This window comes from Lissotriton vulgaris, chromosome 5 (genome assembly GCF_964263255.1).
Source record: "Lissotriton vulgaris chromosome 5, aLisVul1.2, whole genome shotgun sequence".
Classification (NCBI taxonomy): Eukaryota; Metazoa; Chordata; class Amphibia; order Caudata; family Salamandridae; genus Lissotriton; species Lissotriton vulgaris.
In genome coordinates, this window is record NC_141693.1 from 1,365,453,605 (window position 1) to 1,365,473,213 (window position 19,609).

At 45.3% G+C, this 19,609-nt stretch overlaps 1 protein-coding gene across 4 annotated transcripts in view; it reads left to right on the forward strand.

The window, feature by feature from the left end:
• AP4B1 (adaptor related protein complex 4 subunit beta 1) overlaps positions 1-19,609 on the forward strand; it is a 286,861-nt gene that overhangs the window by 100,510 nt on the left and 166,742 nt on the right. For all 4 annotated transcript variants that reach the window (XM_086923299.1, XM_086923302.1, XM_086923300.1 and 1 more), the window contains one exon: positions 19,024-19,107. In XM_086923299.1, the coding sequence (XP_086779425.1) occupies positions 19,024-19,107 (84 nt within the window). The remainder of the gene's footprint in view (positions 1-19,023; positions 19,108-19,609) is intronic.

A 19,609-nucleotide genomic window follows, 5' to 3' on the forward strand; every position in this document is an offset into this window, starting at 1 on the left:
TAATTCCTCCCATTTTGGCAATCCATACATATACATGAAAACAATTGGGATGAAGCTAATGAAGGTATTATATGCAGGGTGTTTTGTATTACTAATGCGGCGCCTCTAATAAAATATTTGCGTTACACTTCTTTGCCATTTTTTAGTACCCTCTCAACCTTTTTTATCCCACATACAGTGCTAGATAGCACCCCTGTGCATGTAGGCCCCATTGCCAAAGTCCATTTCTACCCATGTCATACATGCCAAGACATCTGTCTCTGCAGGGTGACTCACGATTTTATACACCACATACAGCTTTATTTTTGCTGTCTCCTCCCTAAAATTGCCTCCAAATCAATGCAAGCCAAATAAATTCCTCTGATTTCTAATTTTTACAAGTCCTGCTTTCTTGCTTCCAAATGTTGGCAATATGCTGTATATGGTGTTTTACTTCCCTGTGCTCAAGGGGAGAGCAGGCCTGTCTGGAAATGTGTGAGTACTGAAAGAAATATGTACTAGAAGTACCTATGGTTCAAGTACAAGTGGCAATATTTAATGTGCTCAATAGACCGGACAACTGTACTTTCCTGATAACTTGCATTGGTGTAAAATGCATTTGGAAAAAACAAAACTATTAACAAGTCTAACAAAATAAATCCGGCATCTTCTGCTTACTTTGGGAGTGGGGATCCAGTGAAATATGGAGGTAATCTCCCTTGACATGCAATTAATTAAGCACTACATTTACAGCTTTAGGCATGTCACTTACAAACCATCGACATCATGCGTTTAAGTCAACATCAAATGCATTAAAATGCTTGTTGCACGGCTCCCCTGGCTAGGATTGGTGGCTCCCCAGGGAGCCACGGCGCCCAGTTTGGGAACCACTACATAGTTTAACAACTTCCTTACGCCCCATATGCCCTTCCACAATAATCTGATCTTCGTACCAGCCAATGGAGCGAGGATGACTGTAGGCAGTGGTAATTATACCATAAAAAAAACACAATGTTCTTTACTTGGACACACGGGCCAATATGTTACCTTTACAAAAGTGCAAATGGCCCTATTAAGGTGGCAATGTCGAAATATGTGGACTGATGACACAGAGGCATGGGGAGGAAGTTGCCCAGATACTCTCGAGACCTTCTATCGAAGGATATTGGATGCTCCAACATAACATTTAAACATTGAATCCGCTCTACAAATTATGGCAAATTTGTATCTAATGATCTACAAATTAGGTAGAATGTACGTAGTATCATCAATGTATGTTTATGTATGTATACACATCGTCCCACCTCAGTTCGGACAGTCACCAAGATTTCAAAGATCAGACAACCTGGAAATAAATTCTAGCATTTATAAGTGACATCATTGGTTTCCCACTTCCTGCAGATACTGGCTTGGTGATATTGGTTATCAAAGTGAATGAGTGGGATGACATTGCTTTACAGAGTGGGGTATGGTCTTATATCTCCTGCTGACTGCTCCACTGATCCTAGCAGGCAGGAGGAAACAGATGTGAGGACCTACCTTGGCAAAGCTGGTGGTAAAACTCTAGGAAACAATGGTGCTGGAGAGACTGACAAGACACCTGTCTCTCAAACCGGAGACATTTTTCTACTGGTAGGGCACCCGTTGTTGGTATATATGGGGATAGAATTTAGAGATGTTGTGTAACACTCTGCACTGGGAGCATTTCATCTGTTTCACTAAGAACAGCACAGATTCAAGAACTATGCAACTGTGAGTGTAAGTGTTGACGGATATTGGTCACATATTCAGGAGCATCGTAACTGTTTCGTTTTACACTAGAGTTGGGTAAGAGATATGTACTTTTTTGTTTTTTTTTAATTCTGTTTTTTATTAACGACATAGAGCAAGACAGTGGCCATCACATTTCAAATATAGCTTAATCACATTGTAGTGTAGTTCCTATTTTCCCTATAGGCCCTGCGCATTGGAATAACATAAACCGTAGTATAGACGTAGAAGTGCGGTCTTCCAGGTCTCTACTGACTATGCTAAACTTAATTGGGTTTGTTACCAACTAGCTCAGAGGTCACTGGAAACTTTCTTGACTGAATAGGAAGTGATCAGCTTCCCTGGTACAGACAAGAAGGGATTCAGTTTTCCAACAACCGCATAAACATGACAACTTTGCTCCTTAGAATAAGAGTCAATCTCTAGAGTTGTGTGAAACAATAGACAGTTATTTTACTCAGTCAGTTGTGCAGATTACTTTCACCAAGATGCAGAGAAATAGAGGGACGGGCGTTTTCAATAAAAAGGTATTATTTATTGAACAGTCTTTCTTCTCATGCAAGAGAAATGAATTGCCACAATTGCAAGACTAGTTATTATAAAAAGTGTGTACAGTAAAATGAGGATTGCAAAATAATACTGTAAAAGCATTGATATGGTTTCTTAGCCATACAATGGTTAAAATGAGTAAAATATATACATTCATATATACATTTGACTAACGTTCCTCAACTGGCGCTTCTAACTACGCCTACCCCAGTGTACCTGACCTAAGCCTAATACTTGGGAGGGAGTAAGTAAGTAGCTTTAAGTTAAGTTGGTTTTGCCAAGGTTTGCTTCAAGAATTCTCTCTAAGGGTTTAGTCAACACCATACCTCTGAAATAGAATGTTGGAGGTCTTGTATCTCCTTCCAGGACTCGATATCCCAGGCACTCGCAAGAGTAGGCTGGAAACGCCGGAGCTGGATTTTCTCAGCAGGAGAAAAGACAGCGTCTCTCTCAGCGCATCAAGGAGGAGGGGGGGCAGCGTCCGTGGGCAGCTTGCATCTGCTGGGCTCTGTAATGGACAGCTGTTCTGCTCCTGTATTCACCACACCATCGCTATCATCGATGTCGTTGAGGCAGCGTTTGCTTAAGGCAACGTTGGTAATATTTATACCTGAAAGGTGCCTTGTTTGACGTAGGTTTTGGACATAAGACGTCAATAAAGATGTCACTAGGAAGTGATCGTCTCTCAGTGCTCATTAGAGTTCTATTACTAATCAAAACATAGCAAGCGGGGCTTTCCCAGGTTGCTGAGTTTTATCTTGTTGAAGAACTCGGAGTGTAATCTAGGAATCTTAGATAGTGGCTTCTGCTGTGTCATTTGCTGTAATGAGCTGCAGAGGAAGAGATTCTGAAATGTGGCTCTGATCGTGTTAGGCCAGAGACGAGTTTCTGAAATATCGTTCTTGATCGTTTATGCCATTATAGGGGATATATATATAAATGGATTATAGCCGTATAGGGGCTTAAGGTTACAGTATTGATCAGGGTCCTAGATTAGAACGCAACACCCACTCCACGAATTTATGTCCATCAAATTACTAAAAACTATAGCAAAAGATGCATGTGGAACATAACCCACCCCAAAATACATATCTGCATTTGAAATGGCGTATTTTAAATACATGGAAATATTTGTACTGTACGTCTTTAAGCATAGAAATCATTCAAAATTATAGCATATGTAATCAGTGAACGATTTTGCGAAAAATTACACATGAAATATCTCTTTATACAGAAAAGAAGGGCGAGATAATTTCATCACATATACATGCAATTGCTGTAACATGTGCTAGAGGCTGATGTAAAGTTATTATGTCTCTAGAAGTACCTAAAAATAGAAGTTCTGTTCTTTATGAATAGATCTACTTTAAGCAAAGAATTTTTGTGCCAGAAAAAAGGTAAATATTTTGAAAAATGTTCAATTAAAAAAAAAAATCTTAGTGAACGGGGCAATAGAGTTCCAACGCTTTTCAGTAGTTTTTGTTGATCAAAACTGAAGGCCGAATTCAGAGATCATGGGAATGCTGTGTGTCGGAATGCTTTTCAAAAATTATTGTTTCTGTTCAGGGGAGAACATCATATCAGACAAGCTCTCAAAGAATTGGTCTACAAAATCAGATGACAGTTCGACCAAGTTCGATAGTGCTGTAACTTGGCAGGTGTGAGAATGATTGCTATCATCAAAGTCTGGATCAGCAATGCTCACAGAAGGTCGTACCTGGGTGATGTTGCTTTTATTTCTTGCTCCACTGTCACCACCTAGTCATAGCACAGGAGTCTCAACGAATGCCGTCATCAGGATTGGTAGCCGCTGGGACAACACAATGCGTGAGCCGTGCCAGGACTTAGCAAAGTATCGATATCCATTGGTACTGCTGATGGAATTGCAAGACAGATGTCCAACACACACTCATCTCCGCATAGCATACATCGAAGCACAGGTAAGATGCAGGTCTGCCATATAGGTCTGAATGAAAGAAACCAGGTCATCTCTCAGCCTGGCCAATCCAAGGACTCTAGTTATGCGGTAGCGTATTGCTAGGATCGTTTCTTCCACCCCTGCCGGAGTCATGTCTGTATTTTGGCTTGCCATATAGGAGCAGGAGGGTCAAAAATTAAATGCCTGCTACAAGTCCCAAAATCAGGGGTATGCCGCCAAAGACTGAATGGACAAAATTAGGAATGATTCCTAGAATTGCTTTGAATGGTGTTAACAGTCCCGTAAAAATGGTCTTAAATATGCCTGGGATGCCTATGGCACTCGACATGTTAAGAATTTGGCTAAGCATTTCTGTGAAATGACCAGGGCAATTTGTTGATAAAAGGTCATGAATCTCTGATGTTGTCCTTGCAACTAGGAGATCATACGTCTCTTTTGATGACGTGATGGGCACTGTTGTCTGCAAAAGCACAGACTTCATTCTGCTTAAAGTATCAATTCGTATAGAAGAGACATTCAAACGAGGCCATATGGGAGTCTGTGAGTCTCCAGGGCCGTTTGGAAACAATGCTTGCATAAAGCATTTGACCATGGAAGTTACTTGTACGAGATATGCTTTCCCTGGCAAAAGGCCACAACAGCTGCGATCCGTTATTAGAACATAACTCCCGTTAGAGAGTTGCTTAAAGAAAGGCTCTATCTGCGTTGCAGGTGTGACATGTTGGTGGCATGAAACGTTGTTTGAATTTCCTTCACAGGCTCCGTGTAAATTAATGCCTTGGCACAAAAGTATACCGCTTAGACAATGTTTACAGTTTTTACCACTAAGAAATACATTTTTGTTGCTGTCACTATAGCATGTGTGTGTGTATGGTAATTTCCTTGCTGACTTAATGTATCCTTTACCCAAACGTTCATACTGGCCAGTCGGTATGTATTCAAGGCAATTTTTAAATCGGAAAGTTGTTATCGGAATTGTGATAATCCCGTGTATTATCCATTCAATGACAGGACTTTCTGACATTGTCAAAGGTAATCTCTCAAGTTTTTCGATGCTCAGGATTGTATAGTCTGCTCCTTTCTGTGCCAAGCTGATTTGTTTATCAGTAAGGTTAAAGATGGAAAACAATGACGTTGTGTTGATTAAACGCCATGGCACATAGCCTGAACGAAGATTTTGCAGCGTCCAGCCTAACTATACAGTAGAGCGCAATTGTGACTGGCCATGCTGTAACATTAGCAAGTCTTTGTCTATTATATCAATGGCAGATGATACAATACTGTCCAGTGAATATATTCTGGACAGAGTCATTAACCCATTGTCCACAACAGAAAGTGATTTTTCCAAATTAATACGATCAATTTCTCGTATTTTTTCAGCTGTTTCAATTTGTGTGACTTTCCAAGCCTCGTTATAAGCCGCATATATACTGGTCGCTATGAAACGTTTTTGACGCTGTTTGCGAGGTCCCAGAATGAAATCGCGCAAATCAGCACCATCTTTAAGTAAAGATAAGTGTTGCTTAATTTCTGCCAGTGTGGATGATTCTCGCCATTCAAGGCACAGCTTCCCTACACTGTATGTTACTATCCCTGGATGTTGTCTCTGGGAGTATCTAGGGTCTGGTCTGGACATTGTTAACCCCTGTGTTTTATTCAGGAATCTATCTTGACAGTTGTTTGTGTCAGTAGGCCAGATTAACCACTTTTTCCAATCAGGATGTGTTCTGTTTAGATGTAAAACGTTATTTACGTCTATTTCAATATCTGTTGTTGCTTAAGGATTTTCTTGTTTCATTCAAGTCCTGTAAAACAGCCAAACAGTCTTTGATGTCAAAGTCTTTATTCTTATCTTCTACCACTGATACCTGACTATCTAAGTCCTGAATGTACATTCTAGTTCCGAACAATAGTTCGTATGGGCTGAAACCTTTTAGAGAATTTCTTGGCAAGTTGTTAAGACTAAGCTGGACTCTAATTAAATGTTTGACCCACCCATCACCCGAACCTAATCCCTTCGCTGTTATAGATTGCTTTATGTCCAGGTTTTTTTTTCCACTACACTGTTCCCTTCGGGGTGTGATGGACAAGAGTATCGCAAGCCAACGACCATGCTGGCCATGGCCTCCTTATAAGCTCTAGAGCTGAAAGCAGGACCCTGGTCAGAATGGAACATGGCAATTGCGTATGTGCCGATAAAGACTCGCAGATCTTATATAACCGTTCTGGCGTCAGCCGAGCGCTGGGGCCACATTTTTTAAGTGAATTTTAGTCTTAAATGATTAATAGGACGCTGGATGGCATGTAGACAGCATTACCCTGTCTATAAACGGTAACTGGGCAGCAGACTGGACCGGTTCATTACTGCGATCCCTGTCACAATCGGGACAGTTCTTTACATATATTTGATGTTGCACACTCATCCCCGGCCACCAGTATACTGATTGTAATTCAGTCAGAGATTCTTTGATCTTTTTGTGCCTCGGACCCAATCCCATGTGTGCGTCTGCTATTAAAAAGATTCTCCTGTTCATGTTTGGAATTACCCTATCCCCCACTCCAGGGATTCGAGCAAAAGGAACGGAGTTTGCATCAATTACGTATGCATAATTGAGTGGATAGTTCACAGGTAGTGTTGCACAGTCGCCTTTTACGGACGTTTTCACTGCCAGCATGGTTTCCCCGTCTATGTATTTTTCTGAACTCTTTTTTGTGGCTACGGTAGCCGGTTTAGTTGCTTCCGCTGTGGCTGTATTAGCTAATGAATTCCCTGCAACGTGAACGCCATCACGTTGATGACTCAGAGTGTGTATCATGTGAGTCTTTTGTAGTTCTTTATGTAAAAGAGCTACTTGTTTCCAAAGCATTTTATGCTTTATTGTGCCACCTGTGTCATCTTTGTAATCATTTTGAATCCAGCTCTGCAACTTATTATTGTAAGAGTTGACTCAAAAATGCGAATCGCACACAATTAGTGTCGGGAATTCACGATCGGCATTTTCAAGCACCATCTTTAAAGATCTGATTTCAGCTCGCTGAGCCGAACAGTTTCTTACTGATTCAGTTTTTGTTATTTTCGGTCTGAATTTACCGCACAGCCAGCGACCTTTAACAATCGCGCAGGCTGCATCGTAGGATTTGTTCTCTACGTTGAAATGCTGTACAAATCTATCTGTATAGATTATACAGGAGCATTGTTGGAGAGGCAGAATTTCGATTGGCAGGGGATATTCTTGTTCATAAGTCAAATCATTCAGTTTTTCGAGTTGCGGGGCGAAATAGTATTTCACATCTTCCGCTCCAAGAGAATTTACACACTGTATCCATTTCTGATCCAGTGATACTGTAGGCAGGTTTACTGGGCTGAATAGCGCCTCGAAGGCGGATTCCGCTGTGAGGATATTGATCCGTTTGCCATGTGCTAGTTCTCGTTCATTCGCTAATGCAGTTTCTACTGCTTTCACAGTATTTTCTGTGGGACTGAATGATTTTTCTGCTTGTGTGTACAAGTGTGATTTGTAAGCTATTGGTACCTTTTCTCCCTCATTAGAGGTCAGGTACGTGAATCCGCATCTTCCTGGGATGACTCGGATTACAAGGTTGCGTGTGTTATCACGTGTATCTAATTTTGTTTTTGCTAACATGTCTGTTTGCAGTGATCTCAAAATTTCTGTGTGTTTTTGAGTCCAGTTGATTGGTTTAAAATCAGGTTTAATTATTGTTTTTGCTAACATGTCTGTTTGCAGTGATCTCAAAATTTCTGTGTGTTTTTGAGTCCAGTTGATTGGTTTAAAATCAGGTTTAATTAGTTCGTAGAGAGGTTTAACCCTCTCCGCATAATTTAGGATGTAAGTTCTTCCGAAATTCAGGAAGCCTAGAATCGATTGAAAGTTCTTCAGCGTTTTTGGTGCTTGGAGTACAGCGCTTCTCTAAGAAGTTGTCCGCTAGGCTTTTCCCTTCAGTTGATAATTCGTATCCTGAAAATAATACTGTCAGATGGACAATTCTAGACTTTTTAAAGTTGACTTTGTCACCCTCTGCTGCGAACCCAAGTATAATGGTGTTCACTCTTTACAAGTGAGTATCCAAGTCGTCGTCTGTGAGATAGATATCGTCTACATAAGATAATGCCTCATCATCATATATTTGTAGTAACTCTGTTACTCTGGCTGAAAATAGTCCTGGGCTGTTCTTGAATCCCTGTGGGAGCCTACAGAAATTTTTCTGAGACCCCATTACTGAGAAAGCGGTCAAGTATCTGCTTTCTGGTGCAATATTTTGACAAAAGAAACTATTTGATATGTCTAATGTCGTTTTATATTTTTTCCTAACTATGTTATTCATTAATGCAGCACTATGCGAATTCTGTACTACAAATGTTTTGCAACATGCGTTAAGGTGTCTGTAATCCAAAACTAAACGATATGAATTGTCTGGTTTGGAGACAGGAAACAAAGGATTGTTCATTTGAGAGATGCATGTTTCAATCACCCCCTGGTATTCAAGTTGATCTAAAATCTCCCTGACTTGTTTTTTTGCTTCTTGCTTAATAGGATACTGCCTTTGTGCAGTCGGTTGATTTTTTAACTGGATTTTGTGAGGAGGAGAGTCCTCATCCCATCCTACATGATTTTTATATAATGCTGGTGCCTGGGCCACTGCCCATTTCCTTGCATGTGTATATTTAGTGTGAATCGGAATGTGATTCGAGAAGGCAGGCATAATCATTTCTTCGCCATGAGGGCACTCCCTGACAAACTCCAGGGGCCAATCTTTTTCAGCTAACAGAATGTCATAGCCTTTTGAGAGTTTATCCCAAAATAGACCCCTTATTTTCCTAGTCTTATCACCCTCTATACGCAGTGTTATTTCGTATATCTTATGGGGCTCGCTAACTCTGATGTCGGCAGTTTCTACTTGAATGTATTCATTCGTGTCCACTGTCTCCAGATGACTCATCAGGATCTTGCGAGCTATGGTGATTTCTGCTGCACTGTCTAACATTGTCTGTGCCCACTCCCCGTTTTTCAACTGTGTCCTCAGTATTCTCGGCAAGTTCGATTACTCTAATACTGGCAACCTTCTTTCTTGGAAATTGAGATTTTTTTACTTTGAGCAGGTTCCTTGTCTTTGGACTTGGTGTGCTCTCCTGGGTCTGACCGTCCTCTTCTTTCCGATTTCTGCGAAAAAGATTGAGAGGGACGTGTATCAATACTTTGATATCTATCAGGCTTCTTCAAATTATCCCTATTTCTAAGGTTATATCTTTTCTCAGAGGGCTCCCTCTGGGGAGACTGGTGTTCTCGAGTCGGAGTTCTTTCCCTCGGTCGAGGAGACCTTCCTCTGGACTGGAAAACTTTTTCTTTGGGAGTGGATTGTTTATTTCCATCCCAGCTCTTTTTAGGAGTGTTTGAATTATTTTTAATAAATAATTTCTCAGGATTTTCGAGCAGTTGGGGCTTTACTGGTTTTCTACCCAAGCTGTCTCTACCTAGTTCTTCATAACATTTTTCTATAATTCTGGCAAGCTCAATTGGTTAATCTGTTATATCTGTTTCCTTCAATTTCTGGCGGATCGCCACAGATGCTGCTTCTCCTTTTATATTGGCTAGTAATATAGCCGAGACCTGCTTGAAGTCTTTCAGTAATTTCATACCAAGAGTTAAAGCAGGTTTTGGACCGTATTCATTCTGAAACTGTTTTAGCACTTCTCGTATTACCGCCATTGACGGAACACCATGTGTTTTTGTGTAAATGGAAGCAAAGACTGTACCCCAAGTGTCACAGTCCTCCACGTGTGGTGCGACCCCCATTGGAAGGCAGATGGTCAGAATTCTGTGTTTCTCAATAGGGGTAGTATTCGTAAATACTGCCTCTATTTGAGTAATTTTCTGCGCTAACCAGAAAGGAATTTGTTCCCGTTTTATGGGTGTTTTACCAAGACATGATTGTATGTTCTGTGGTGTAATTTTATTGGTGTTCCCCTGATGAGGGGTCAGCTGTGGTACATTAACAGCTGTTTGGACTGTAGCAGTCCGCATTACATATTGGACTAATTGTCTATGTATTTTAATTAATGTTTTTAGCTGTACTAGCAGCTCTTCTTTTGACATTTTTGCAATGTCCGGATGTGGTGTGTAGCTGGCTAGAACCGGCCACATTGCTCCTGTTCTACCTAGTGGACCTAGCCTGGTAATATGATCATTGTGTTTTAGGGCGCCTTTAAACCAGAGCAGGTGCTCTTGGTATTTTAATGGGATTTCAATCTCCTCGAAAGGAGCGTACTCTTCCGGTGGATCCCCTATTTTGTAATAGTGGAACTCGTGTGTTGCGGCTGGAAATTTTATCCAAGAATAGAATACCTCTGTCTGCCGATATTCGTGTGCCTCAATCATGAAGACGACTGTTCCACCTTGTGTGGTCAGTCCATTTTCTATAAGTTTTGAAGTTATAGATTTTCTTAAATGTGCCGGAATGATTATTGCACCCGGTTCATTAACACCGTCGGGACCCTGCTCAGTCGCATTTACTGCAGCTGCAGCGGTTCCGTTTTCATTGTCTGACATTTTATTGTCAGAAATGTTTTGCAGAGCAGGTCTCCAAGGAGACAAAGATTAGGTGCACAATATTTTGGAACTCTGTATCCTCCAACGTTGAATAAACCAGAGCTTTACATAGGAATCTCTTCCCACTAAGTTCGGGCGGATTTTAACCTTTCACCCACTCCAGACGTCTATTGGAGTATTTACGCTAGAAAGGAGTCTGTGTGAAAAATGCACGACTGAGTTACTCTAACGTCTTGCATTAGTTTTATCGCCTTACCAAACGTTGGGCGCCATGTAGTGTAGTTCCTATTTTCCCTATAGGCCCTGCGCATTGGAATAACATAAACCTAGTATAGACGTAGAAGTGCGGTCTTCCAGGTCTCTACTGACTATGCTAAACTTAATTGGGTTTGTTACCAACTAGCTCAGAGGTCACTGGAAACTTTCTTGACTGAATAGGAAGTGATCAGCTTCCCTGGTACAGACAAGAAGGGATTCAGCTTTCCAACAACCGCATAAACATGACAACTTTGCTCCTTAGAATAAGAGTCAATCTCTAGAGTCGTGTGAAACAATAGACAGTTATTTTACTCAGTCAGTTGTGCAGATTACTTTCACCAAGATGCAGAGAAATAGAGAGACGGTCGTTTTCAATAAAAAGGTAATATTTATTGAACAGTCTTTCTTCTCATGCAAGAGAAATGAATTGCCACAATTGCAAGACTAGTTATTATAAAAAGTGCGTACAGTAAAATGAGGATTGCGAAATAATACTGTAAAAGCATTGATATGGTTTCTTAGCCATACAATGGTTAAAATGAATAAAATATATACATTCATATATACATTTGACTAACGTACTCAACTGGTGCTTCTAACAACGCCTACCCCAGTGTACCTGACCTAAGCCTAATACTTGGGAGGGAGTAAGTAAGTATCAGTTTTAGTTAAGTTGATTTTGCCAAGGTTTACTTCAAGAATTCTCTCTAAGGGTTTAGTCAACACCATACCTCTGAAATAGAATGTTGGAGGTCTTGTATCTCCTTCCAGGACTCGATATCCCAGTCACTCGCAAGAGTAGGCTGGAAACGCCAGAGCTGGATTTTCTCGGCAGGAGAAAAGACAGCGGGTCAAGGAGGAGGAGGGGCAGCGTCCGTGGGCAGCTTGCATCTGCTGGGCTCTGTAAGGGACAGCTGTTCTGCTCCTGTATTCACCACACCATCGATGTCGTTGAGGCAGCGTTTGCTTAAGGCAACGTTGGTAATATTTATACCTGAAAGGTGCCTTGTTTGACGTACGTTTTTGGACATAAGACGTCAATAAAGATGTCACTAGGAAGTGATAGTCTCTCAGTGCTCATTAGAGTTCTATTACTAATCAAAACATAGCGAGCGGGGCTTTCCCAGGTTGCTGAGTTTTATCTTGTTGAAGAACTCTGAGTGTAATCTAGGAATCTTAGATAGTGGCTTCTGCTGTGTCATTTGCTCTAATGAGCTGCAGAGGAAGAGATTCTGAAATGTGGCTCTGATCGTGTTAGGCCAGAGACGAGTTTCTGAAATATCGTTCTTGATCGTTTATGCCATTATAGTGGTATAAATGGATTATAGCCATATAGGGGCACAAGGTCACAGTATTGATCGGGGTCCTAGATTAGAACGCGACAACATGTGTGTTGTGGAAGAACACAGATCATACAGAGCGTTTACATTATTAGAGTGTATACAGCAGTATCTTACAGTTCTATTCACAATCCGAGTGGCTCGTCCAACGGGACAGTTTTGGGGGGCTCGCATATGCCGCCTCTATACTTGTTCAATTTGGACCAAACTTCTGTCCATTTCCGTGGGCATTCACGTGCCACGTACACTGTTTTCTCCTGGAGCATGCACCAGTCCATATCAATCTTCCAGGAGCTTAATTTCAGCGGTTCCTTAACCCCCCACATCCCTGCTGTGTTGCGTTTTGCAATGACACAACCCAACTTTGCCCAGATCCTCCCCCAGGGTGGCATGTCCGTGGGGTCCCATATGTTCAAGAGGCACCTTTTTTCTTCCAGCCTCAACTCAACCACCCACACCTCCTGTATACAGCTGGTCACCTTGTTCCAGTAGTTAGACAACACGGGGCATTCCCACAGGATATGAAAGAACGTCCCCAACTTTTCTCACCCCCTCCTGCTGTGCCCATCCACACCACGACCCATCCTCTGTAGTCTGGTCTCAGAGATATACACTCGGTGGAGAATTTTAAGTTGGATCAGTCGGAGTCTAGCTGAAATGGCTACTTCCTTAAGGGAGGCAAGTGCACTCCTCCACTCTTCCTCATCAATTTCCAACCCGTCACACTCCCATTTCCCTTTAAGTGGCAACAGCTGGTCTGGGAAGTTATTGATGATTTTTTTGTATGCGAGTGAGATGGCGTGGTCGGGGAGGTAGCCGTCCAGGAGTCTGTCCTCCAGTGGGAAAGAATCCGGGGGCTGGGTCCCTGGGGGGATGTTGGTCTGAAGTGAGTGCCTGACCTGTAAATATCTAAAGTGTTCTGTGTGTGCTAATTCGTATGTTTGTTGGAGTGAGGCAAAGGACACTATCCCGTCCGGACCACACAGATCTTTAATGCGGGAAATTCCAATAAGGTCCCAATTGTGGAACCCTTTGGTGCGACCCAAAGTGCCCAGCTTCTCCGACACCCACAGTAAGGTTGCCATAGTAAGGGTGTTGGCCCATCCCATTGTGCGCTGCACAATGTGCCATAGCTGGACCGAGTGCTTCGTTGGTCCCGTAAGTGGGTATCTGCCAGGTCTGGAGTTGAGCGCTGCCTCAAAGTTACCACCCAGTAATAGCCACCGGTCCATTCCGTACCCAGGATAGTTCCGGTCGCAATACGTGCCCTGGTTAATTGCCGAGAGGTGTGCATCCAAATAACACTTCCGGATGTTCGGGAGCGCTATGCCTCCCTCGTACCATCCCAATGTCCGTTTTTGCAGGGATATGCGCGGCGTCCCAGACTACAGAAGTTCTCTTTGTGTGGCTTCAACGGACGCGAAGTATGATTTCAGGACCAAGTCCGGGAGGATTGAAGGCTTATATGAATCTGGGTAGAGCCATCATTTTGAAGAGCGCCACCCTTCCCAGGAGGGACAGCGGGAGCATACACCAGGAGGCAGTGTCCCTTTTGAATCGCTGTAGGGGCGGCAGGAGATTCCGCTCGTATCTTGTGGCATTCTCCTTAGAGATAAAAATTCCCAGGTACCGGAACCCATCCATTGCCAACTTGATCGGGCAGTTTCAGGGGGCTATCGGAGGATCTCCACGTAATACATATATTAGGGACTTGTCCCAGTTGATACAGTATCCTGAGTTTCTCCCGAAGTTAGCGAAGATGTCCATGGCTACAATAAGGGACTTACTGGGCCTCGTGAGGTTTAAGAGGATATCATCCGCATAGAGCGAAATCCTATCCTCCCAGCCGTCAGCCCAGCGGATTCCCTTCAGGGAGAGTTCCTGTCTAATCCATGCAGCCAGGGGCTCCAGCAAGAGAGCAAAGAGCAGGGGTGAGAGTGGGCATCCCTGCCTTGTCCCCCTTCCGAGAGCAAACACCTCAGAGGATTTGTTGTTGACCAAGACTTGGGCCAGGGGTTTCGTATAGAGGAGACTTATCCAGCTGATGAAGCTGGGTCCAAAGCCCAGCTTTCGGAGGACCACCATCATATAGGGCCACTCTAGCGTGACCAATGCCATTTAGGCATTCAAAGACACCACTACTGCGTCCTCGCGAAGAGTATGGCAGCACCCTAGCACTCCATGGAGCCACCGGAGGTTGAGTGCCGTGTTCCGGTGGGGCATAGAACCCGACTGATCTGGGTGGACCAGTGTGGGTAGGACAGGTTTGAGTCTGTTAGCAAGGACCTTAGCCAAAATTTGGGGCTCTGCGTTCAATAATGATATAGGCCTGTAGGAGGCACAGGAATCTCTCGGCTTCCCTTCTTTGGGAATGGCCACTATTGTGGCTATACGCTGGTCCCGAGGCAGAATACCCCTCTCCCTGCGAACATTTGTTTTAAGTATGGACTAAGGCCGTCTAGTATAAGCTTGTACAGCTCGATAGGCAGGCAGTTTGGCCCGAGAGCCTTTCCAGGCCGAAGGTCCCTAATGGCCTGGCTCAGCTCTTCTGTGGTAAGCGGCAACTCCAGGGTTTCCCGCTCGCCGTCCGATAGGGTGGGCATGCGTATGTCAGTCAACAGGGAAACCGAGTCCTCCTCTGGCCTGTCAGAGCCTCTACTATAGACCCTTTGATAGTGTGATGCGAATTCCTTGACTATTGCATGGGGTTCCGTGAAGACAGTTTCTGAGTCACCTCGGAGCTCCACCACCACTCTCTGCGCTTGTTGTTTTTTGTCTAACCAGGCTATAAGCTTGCCTGCCTTGTCTCCATGGTCGTAGATCCTGCCCTCCCTGTCTCTTCCTATTGTCTTGGCAGCGTCAGTGGCTAATGCCTTGTATTCTGCCACCTTGAGCTGCATCTGGTGGACTGTCCCCGGGTCGCCGCCTCCCTGAGCTGCTGTTTCAAGTGCGAGGAGGTCCTTCTCCATGTCGACCATTTGTGCCTCCCGGTCCCTTCGGCGGCCAGCGATCACCGAGAGTGCCTCCCCTCTGAGCACAGTCTTGAAGGCCTCCCAAAGTGTCGTTGAGGACTCTACCGTCCCATCATTAGTCTCGAAGTAGCCAGAGGATCAGTTTCTTTCTCACCTCTTCGCTACGAAGGTGCCAAGTATTAATTGGCGCTAAACAACCCTCTTGTTGATCCCCCATTATGATGTGGGCCAGCAACGGTGAGTGGTCTGAGACACCCCTTGCCAGTTGTGTGATCTGGTGGATGGTAGTGCCCTGTTGCATAGTGGCTAAGAGGTAGTCAATACGAGAAAATTAGCGGTGTGGGCCTGAAAAGAAGGTAAATTGTGTGTCTGTGGGGTGTCAGAGTCACCAGAGATCAGTGAGCCCAAACGCCTCGATGAAGTCGGCTAACCACTTGTGACCCACTGGTAGGTCCCCAGGGGGGTGTCTGTCCAGGACCCCGGAGACTACAGCGTTAAAGTCGCCCCCCCACCAGAAGGTGTCCCTCCGGGAAAGAGAGAAAATAACTTTCCCAGGGCGTGGTATGACTGGGTTTGGAGACCAGGCGGGATGTAGGTCGTGACCAGATTTATCCTGCGACCCTCCCACCTCCCCGAGATGGCCGCATAGTGTCCTAGAGGATCAGATTCCGTGCAGTCGAGGACCAGTGGGAAGCTACGACGGAGCGGGATACCCCCCCCCCCCCCCCCCCCCCGAGATCCGGAGGTGAAGCCAGCATGGACCGCCAAGGAGTACCCCGATCAGTTGAGCGCGTGGCATGTATTTCCCAGTAGATGTGTCTCCTGTAGAAGCACCACATCAGGGAGATGTTGTTTAATAAATTGTAGCACAATAGTCCTTTTAAGTTTGTCCCCAAAGCCGTTGACGTTCCAGCTCAGGATCTTAACGCTTTTATCCCACTTCATTGCAGTACAGACTCTCCACTGGAGGATCAATCTTGCCCTTCCCAACATCTTGCACATACGTGACCATATAGTTCTTGTGTGACTATTTTGAACAGCTCCCTCTTCCTCCAACCACCCCCACCACCCCCAACCATACATCTCCCACCCCCCCACACCCCTCCTCCCCCAGCAACAATCCCTTAATGTTCCCCATGCAGTAAATTGAAACTCCTCCCCCCCCCCCTCCACCCTGCTCCGTAGGTTTCAAACTACCCACAACCCCAATTAGCAGAGTGCCTTTCGCCCAGTCCCAACCCGGGAGCGAGGAAACCTCCCCCTCCGGCGTAAACTCCTGAATGGGTAAAAGTGCACCGGCTCCAACCACAGCCGCCACTCGCATCCGCCCCCCAAGCTTACGTACCTTTATTATACCTAAGACACACACTGACAGTTTGTAGAAATCCCAGTCATGAAAGTGTTTACACACCGAGAGTGGCATGTGGTTTGTAGCCCCCAATACTCAAGTTATACATTACAGTTCGGCAGTGTCCGCAGTCGGTACCCATCCTCCTCAGCGATCGTCGGTATTTTGGAGAGATCCCCATTTGGGGCTAGCTGATCTGGAATGCCATGAACGCTGGCTCTGGACATCCACTTCCGACCTCAGCGCTGCAGACCCCGGAGAGGCGGCCCGAGTGTCCCTCCAGGTCCCATCCTCCGGTAGTCCCTGCTCTTGTGACGCTTTGTTGTCCAACCAATTCTGCACTTCTAAGGGCGAGGTGAAAAACAAGTATTTACCTCCCACGACGATCTTTAGCTTTGCCGGAAAGAACATCATGTATTTTATCCCCTTTTCCCGGAGTGCCGCCTTCACGCCCGTGAATGAGCGTCTCTCACGCTGGACTTGTAATGTGAAGTCCGGGAAGAAGTGGATTGTAGCTCCCTCATAATGTAGGTCCCCGCGTTGCCTTGCCGCCTGCATAATGGCATCACGGTCCCTATAATTTAGGATTTTCGCAATGATAGTTCTGGGCGGCGCCCCTGGCTTGGGCTTAGGGACCGGCGCTCGGTGGGCCCGCTCCACTGTGAAGATGTTGGACAGGCGTTTCGGCTTCAGGTGGGTGAGAATGAGTTCCTCCAGAAACAACTCCACGCTAGGCCCCTCCATTCCTTCCGGTACCCCCACCACGCGAACCTTACTGCGTCAGGCCCTTCCTTCTTGGTCCTCGAGCCGCAGGGCCATTTCCCGGTGTGGGTGGACCAGTTCGTTAACTCGCTTTTCCAACGCTTTCGAGGAGGTGTGGAGCGCTTGGATCGCAGCTTCATTTGTTTTGGACCTTTCCGTAGTCTTGCCGAGGTCTGTCCGGAGAAGATTTACTTCTATGGAAATTTTATCCATTTTTGTTTCCAGGTTGGTGCCCAGTGTTTGTATCGCCGCCATGATCGAGGTCAGGGATGGCTCTGTTTGACAGGTCTGGCCCTCAGCCGCGCCTCCTGCCTGGCCTTGCCCCAGAGGGACCGCGCATTTGTCCACAGTCCACAGTCACAGGGCCAGTCTCTGTCACACTGGAGAGGACTGGGGGGCCCCAGGGACACCCCCGTGGGCCCTCCCCTCACCGCGCCACCACCTCGGCACGTGTACTGCAAGTGCTGCTCCTGCCTACCAGCACTGCGTCGGTTAGGGGCCTTCAGGATGTCGCGGTGTGGTTCCAGCCAGTCCTGCCAGGTCGAGTGATGCAGAGCTTCACGGGCCAAGGACAGTGTCATCGGTGGAGCCCCCGGGCGCCCCCCGAGGCCCTCACTCCTATGCCCCCTCCGCCGCCGCAATCGGCCCAACTCTGGTCCCCAGGGCTCCTCCTCCTCATCTAGGCCCCGAGCCTCCGGCGCAGTTGCGGACCGCGCCCCGGGGTGTCCCGAGCCACCGGGGGAGGGGGGGGTGGAGACGAGCCGAGCCCTCCCGCGATATCCTCCACTGCTCTCTCCTTACGCCCAGTCCACCAGAGGCTGTCAACCGCAGACCACAGCTCGCTCCTCCGGTCGCAACCAGGCCACAAGCCGGGACCTCACATAGGTGCTCCGAGTGGGCACCAGCGCGTCTGCTGCGCACCTGGCCCACGGATCTAGGGGGGCGGCTCAGCTCCGGAAGGGAGTAGGGGCCCGGGAGAAAGACTCCGGTGTAGCCCCCCGCTGCGGCAACCTGGGGAGCGCTATCAGCAGTGTCTCAGGGCAGAGATATGCCGGATATTACGGGGACGGATTCAGCCCCGGCGGAGCTCGCTACTCAGGCGGCCCTCACTGTTGGCGCCAGGCCACGCCCCCCTAGAGATATGTACTTGATGTTGGAGGTGAGCCAGGGGTTGGTGCAAATGTTCGGTAGCTGTGGAAATATATTTCATTTGATTTGTAACTTTAAGTATGACCTATGTTTATTTATCAATAAAAACTTGTTTTAAAAAAACAAAACAATTTATGAGTCAAATTTGACTCTAGCCTCTTACCCCAACCCTTGTTTCCTTGTAAACGGACTAAGAATGTTGCCTTTTTGTAACATCTTATGGTTTTCCACAAAACTGGTTAGGCGCCCATAAAAGACAAAGTGGGCCTGTTTAAAACCATGAATTCCCATGTTTTGAAGACTCACTTGCTGGTGAGCTTAAATTGTAGGTATACAGTTCATTGCAGTGCAGAAAAAACTAATGCTTTATTTGTCAACTATTTTTTTTCAGGTAGCATTGCAAAAACATATCACGAAAAGTGTGTGGATATTTTATCTGGACTGTTAGTACTCCAGCAAGAACACATAACTTCAGGTAATATTTCTATCTTGTTCTCTTTAATGTCGTTATTTTTCTTAAATTGGCTGTTTTTTTTTATCAACGCTCCTATTACATTTATTACGTTCCACAATAGTCTTAATTACTTTGATCACATCATCACATCCTTATATCAACTTTCTGTATGTAAAACTTGTACATTCTGGTTGCAGTGTTCACCTATTAGCTTGAGAGTTGATCAACTGCGTTAGATTCATCATTATTTACTATCGAATTTCTGCCTCACTGTGTTCTTCCTGCTTTCATTCTCAACCATCAATTTCAGTATGGATTTCTGGTCAGGAAGCTGCCTTACCCTTAAAGGACATTTAATGTACTTAATTCCGTTCAGGCATCTGTGGAACAGTTTATAATGTAGGGGGTCTTGGAGGTGGACCTTCCCATGTGAGTCCATTCCTAGATCCACCAGGTACAAATTTCACAAATAAAAGATGAGTGCACAGACGTATGCCCCTGCATGTAAATCTATGAATGTACA